The sequence below is a fragment of the Strigops habroptila genome, chromosome 1 (genome assembly GCF_004027225.2).
Source record: "Strigops habroptila isolate Jane chromosome 1, bStrHab1.2.pri, whole genome shotgun sequence".
In the NCBI taxonomy this organism is placed as follows: domain Eukaryota; kingdom Metazoa; phylum Chordata; class Aves; order Psittaciformes; family Psittacidae; genus Strigops; species Strigops habroptila.
Genome location: NC_044277.2, coordinates 132499562 through 132504999, shown reverse-complemented (window position 1 = coordinate 132504999; position 5438 = coordinate 132499562). Strand labels below are relative to the sequence as shown.

Below are 5438 nucleotides of genomic sequence, written 5' to 3'. Positions count from 1 at the left end.
CTCCCCGAGCGCGTCCTAAAGGATAATAATGAATAAAATCGTGATTTCCTGGTCTGTTCCTCTTATCTGACTTCTGAGGCTTTGTGGCGGGAGGAGCGAGATGGGTCTTGGGCTTTCGACGGGCGGGAAGGAAGGAGGAAAACACCCGGAAAGGACCCTGGAAGGGTCCGCTTCCAGAGCCTTATCTGTCCCGGCGTGCGGCCTGGGGAACGCTGCTCCACCCGCAGTGTGCGGGGGACTCCCCGCGTCCCCGGTCCGCGGCCCCGCCAGCAATCTCCGGGCAGAGGTACCGGTTCAAGCCGGGGAAGTCAGGGGGTCGGAGGGGTGCGGCTCGGCCCCCCTCCCCGGAGATGAGGGGAGGCCTCCGGGGCTCCCGTGGCCCTCGGGGCGAGGAGGGCCGAGGGATAAGCGGAGCTGGGGAGAAATCCGACCGGGCGCCGGGGCAGCCCCGCACCTTCGGGAGCGCGCCGCGGCAACAACGGGGCCAAAATGCTCACGCCTCAGTGGCGAGGGGAGAGAGCGAGGGAGGGAGGGAGGGCCGGAGGGAGGAAGGAGGAAGAAGGGAGGGAGAGAGAGGGCGGACGGGCGGTCCCCCCCACGCCTCCCCCCGGCGCCCCCGCGCCCCGCGCGGCGGCAGGACCGCGCCGTGCCCGCGCCCGTGCCCGCGCCCCCGTGCCGGGACCCGGCCCCGCGCGGTTATGGCGTTATTTAATTATCTCCACTTTATTCCTTCAGATGTTTATCAGCTGCTTTGCATATCACGTGGGGGAGCGCGGCCCAATGAGGGCCGGCCTGGCGCGACACTGGCGCGTCAGCCTTGGTCAAGTCCCGCAGATTCAGTATCTCTTTTTTCAGTCTTTGGGGCTTTTAAAAAAGAGCCACTAGTCTCAATGCGGAGCGGGCTATGACAGCCTCCGTGCTCCTCCACCCCCGCTGGATCGAGCCCGTCATGTTCCTCTACGACAACAGCCTGGATGAGATCAATAAGAACATGGACGGGTTTCACGCCGGCAGCAACTTCGCGGCGGCGGCGGCGGCCAACCCCTGCCGCAACCTGATGGCTCACCCCGCGCCCCTGGCCGCCCCCAGCGCCGCTGCCTACACCTCCAGCGAGGCCCCCGCCGCCGGCATGGCCGAGCCCGCTGTCAAGCAGTGCAGCCCCTGCTCGGCCGCCGTGCAAAGCTCCTCCGGCGCCGCGCTGCCCTACGGCTACTTCGGCAGCGGCTACTACCCCTGCCGCATGACCCACCACAACGCCATCAAATCCTGTGCCCAGCCCGCCTCCACCTTCTCCGACAAGTACATGGACACCTCCGTCTCCGGCGAGGAGTTCACGTCGCGGGCCAAGGAGTTCGCCTTCTACCAGGGCTACGCCGCCGGGCCCTATCAGCCGGTGCCCGGCTATTTGGATATGCCCGTGGTGCCCGCCATCGGCGGTCCCGGCGAGCCGCGCCACGACCCCCTGCTCCCCATGGACAGCTACCAGCCTTGGGCCATCACCAATGGGTGGAATGGGCAAGTGTACTGCCCCAAGGAGCAGAGCCAGCCGCCTCACCTCTGGAAATCCACCCTCCCGGGTAATACACCTGCATGGCTTCCCTGCGAACCCCCTCCTCCTTCTCCTCTTCCCCCCCTCGCCCCTCCCGGGTATCCCGCCGACGGGGCTCCGGGATCACCCCCGGGCTGACCCTTCCCCGCCCCACCCGCGCTCCCCGGCCCCATCCCGCACATGCCCCGGCGCCGCCGGAGAGGCCCCGGTGCCGCCCCCTGCCCCCCGCCGGCGCACGGCGCATCCCGCCTCGCCTGCCCGGCCCCGCTGCCGGCAGCGGGAGAGGAAACAGCTGAAAAGAGCCGCGGGGAGGGCTGCGGTGCTGTTTCCCGTAAGCGCCAGAGCACGCAAGCTGGGGCAATGGCTGCAACCCCGCGCCGTTCTCTCCCGAGTCCGTGGCCGTGTCTGTCTGTCTGTCTGCCTGACAGCAGCGAGCCCTCCCGCGCCTGAAAGCTGCCTGCGGCGGCCAGGCAAGAGAAGCCCAGGAGGCTAAGCCGGGCTTTAGCACCCGGGCTGGAGCGGGGCAGTCAGGGACTGCGCCGTAACTCTCAGTCCTGTACCTCTTATAGATGCCCTAGGAGGTTCGAACGGTTTTCTAACGCTTCCCTCCGCGGTTTTTCTGTTCCAGACGTCGTTTCGCATCCCTCGGACGCGAACTCGTACAGACGTGGGAGAAAGAAACGAGTGCCTTACACAAAGGTCCAGTTAAAAGAACTCGAAAGGGAATACGCTACAAATAAATTCATAACCAAAGACAAACGGAGGAGGATATCGGCGACTACAAATCTATCAGAGAGACAGGTCACAATCTGGTTCCAAAACAGAAGGGTCAAAGAGAAAAAAGTGATCAACAAATTGAAGACCACCAGTTAATGGATTAAAAATAGAGAAGCAGCAACTTAAAAGTTTCAGAACATTTTTTTTCGTGTTCAGATTAAAATAATTATTAATAATAATTAAAAAGAGAAAAGACAATGAACCTCTTCTTTCAGAACAAGAGATCTGTATCTTTGGAATTATAGCTTTTTTTTCTTCTTCTTCCCTTTTTTTTTTTTTTTTTTTTTTTTTAATATTGCTATAGCAAAATAGCTAAAACTGACAGTTCTCCTGAAATCCCAAGCAGCCAGCCAGTATCACTGACAGACTGGAAAGCCCACCCGCTCAGCCCCGAGAGATACACTTGCAATTAAGACACGCTGTTCTGAGAAACTTGTAAGTACTTCTACGACCTTATTATTTGTGAAGACCCTTCACGGCCACGATGCGAGAGCTGGTTAACGTGAGGATGTCGATGTGGACACATAATCTGGTTTTCTTCCATTGCAATCCAAACTGTATGTTGAATGACTGCTCAGGTAAACCATAGTGGGGGAAAAAAATACAGTTACTGTATGTTTTTAAACAATGCATTTAATGTCAAAAAGTAATAATAAACCTCGAAGGTACTGAATAAGGATTTCAGAGGCATCAGTAATGAAGGAAGCTCTGTGAAGGATCTATCCTGATAGCAAATTCTAAAACATCGCGAAGTAGTGAGGATAGGAAGGAAAATGTTTGCTTGGAGATGTCTTTCGGTTTTAATTTTTATTTTCAACAGATGATTTCTTGTCATCTGAACTTTCTTTGTTGTTGTTTATTTTCTCCTGCAGACCGTACAATAGATACTTTTTTAAGGACTATGCCTATTATAAACCTTAAATAATCTTCAAGAATTAATACTCTAAGTCCCCGGAAAATTTTTAATATTTGACTCTGGGTGGACACAAACCCCGTGAACATTGGCATTTCTTTACAGTAGGAAAAAACCCCAAACCCTTCCTAGAAAAAAAAAAAAATCCAAGAACTTTGAACTGAAATACATTTTTTCCCAGAAGTATTTTGATTTATATAATCTATATTTTGATCTATAAGTAACTAGTCGTTTCTCCTTGTTTATTGTCTGTTATGAGGCCGCAGTAGAACGTTTAGGGATTCTTTTTACAGCACCTTTTAATCCAATCAGTTATTTCAACCAGCACATTATTTTGTTTTTATTCACTATAAGAAGCTATCTTGTAAATAAAAAAAATTAAAAAAAAAAAAATCAGCGCACTGTGAAAATGTACTTGTGCACCCTCTTTTTTTTTTTTTTTTTTTTTTATATATATTTCTACTGAAAAATGAAAACCCGAGACGTGTAGACAGGTATAGTAGTATTAATACTGTTAATAAAATAGTCACTGTAATAAACCCTGAAAGAAATACTCTTTATTTTTCCATACCTATGTGCATTTCATCAGAAAAAAAATATAATGTGTCTGTCTTATAACTGTAATACCGTTGTCTTCCATTATGTAGCTTATGTGGATATAGTGGGGCTTTTTTTAATGGATAGTGTTTATCTGGGGACTGGCACGCCTGATAAGCAGCTTTCCTAAACTATAAATGTTTCAGTAATGTTGAGCAGCGGGGCTGGGGGCCAGGGGAAGGAAGCGCAGGATGATACCCGTTCAGCGCTGCAGCCCTCGAAGGGAAATGGAGGCCAGCGGCCGGTCCCTGGGACAAGGGTTGCTGCCCAGCCCGGCGATGCCTCGTCGGGAAGGTGTGGGGGGGCCTGCGTGGCGATTGCAGGACGGGCAAGGCCTGAAACCTTGACCTTGAGGTTAAAAAAGCCGATTTGTGACCTTGACTTTTGACAGCTCCCTGCTCCGGCGGCATCCGCGGGCCGACAGCGCCACCTCGTGGCCGTTACCGGGCCGCGCCCGCACCTGGCCGCGCCCGCTCAGCATCCTCCCCTCCGGCGGGCGTGCATACGTGAGGGACCCGCGTATCCTTGTGCGTAGAATACGCCTGAGCTTGCAAGGCAGAGCATGGAGCAGGTTGTGTTCTGCTCGCTCTGTCTTTCTGGAGGTAGCAGGACAACGGCGAGCCCGAGCCGGGCGTGAAAATCGGTGCTCAGCCGGTGCCCGGCGAGGGGATGCGGGTGCAGTGCGAGGAGCCGCCGGTGTCCGGCCGGTGTTGTGAGTTGCGTGAGAGTTCGGTAGGGCACAAAGAGCTGTTTGCTTTCGCCGCCCGTCTCCTGTGGTGGTCTGCAGCTCTAATTAGAGCTATTGGGGGACCTTTACGGTGCATTTAGAGGGTATCAGATACCGCGCTCGCTGCGCTCTTCTAGCTTTACATTTCTGAAATTTAAAAGGAGCTACCTAGGCAGGGATCAGCTCTGAGCGCTTTCCGCCTCTCAGATCTGGCTATAACCCGTTCCTGCAACAACTTACATGAAAAGTACCTGTGGGAGCGGGATCTGTTTTCAGAAAGCTGGCGTGCTGGGGCTTTGCGCTCCATCCGTGCGGGTTTTTAACCTTTCCGCCGTGTGCGGGAGCCTCTCGAGTTGCGCAGGGGCCGCAGAGTGCTGTGGTTTCTCAAGCCACGGAAAACCCGCGGCTGTGGAGCGTGGGAATATCGGCTGCATCCCTTGGAAGGCCGGACAGGGACATTCTGCGCGAGATTTCCCCCGTCCCGCTGCGAAAATAGCCGGGAAGAGGCATAGAAGTTGCAGTTGGTTTCCAGGCCGTGCAGTTGGGCTGTGCTTTGGGGTGACACCGTGTTCCTCTGAGGTGGTGGGGAACAGCCCGTTATGACTAGGACGCGGACTGCCGGCGGCCTGCGGCCGGGCGAAGGGACAACGGGCAAAGACCCACGGGCGCAACATCACCCAAGGGGACAACATCCCGTGTCTGGCGGGCAGGGCCTTGGGCTGCCCAGGGGCGAAGGGACCCGCGTGGGACCCCCCTCGCCCTTGGGGAGCCAGCAGCCTCCACGACTTTTGCCACCTGGGGCCTTCAGTGAGGCTGGAGCAGGCAGCAAACTCCGCGCTGGGGTTGAGGCTGCTGAAGCCGCCCGCAGCCTCTTT

At 55.3% G+C, this 5438-nt stretch overlaps 1 protein-coding gene across 1 annotated transcript; it reads left to right on the top strand.

Annotated features, from left to right (window-relative positions):
• Positions 1–904: 904 nt before the first annotated feature.
• On the top strand, positions 905–2470 carry HOXA13 (homeobox A13). The gene is made up of 2 exons (XM_030498319.1): positions 905–1577; positions 2178–2470. The coding sequence occupies exons 1-2, from the start codon at positions 905–907 to the stop codon at positions 2420–2422; spliced, it is 918 nt and encodes a 305-aa protein (XP_030354179.1). The 3' UTR covers positions 2423–2470.
• Positions 2471–5438: the final 2968 nt, after the last annotated feature.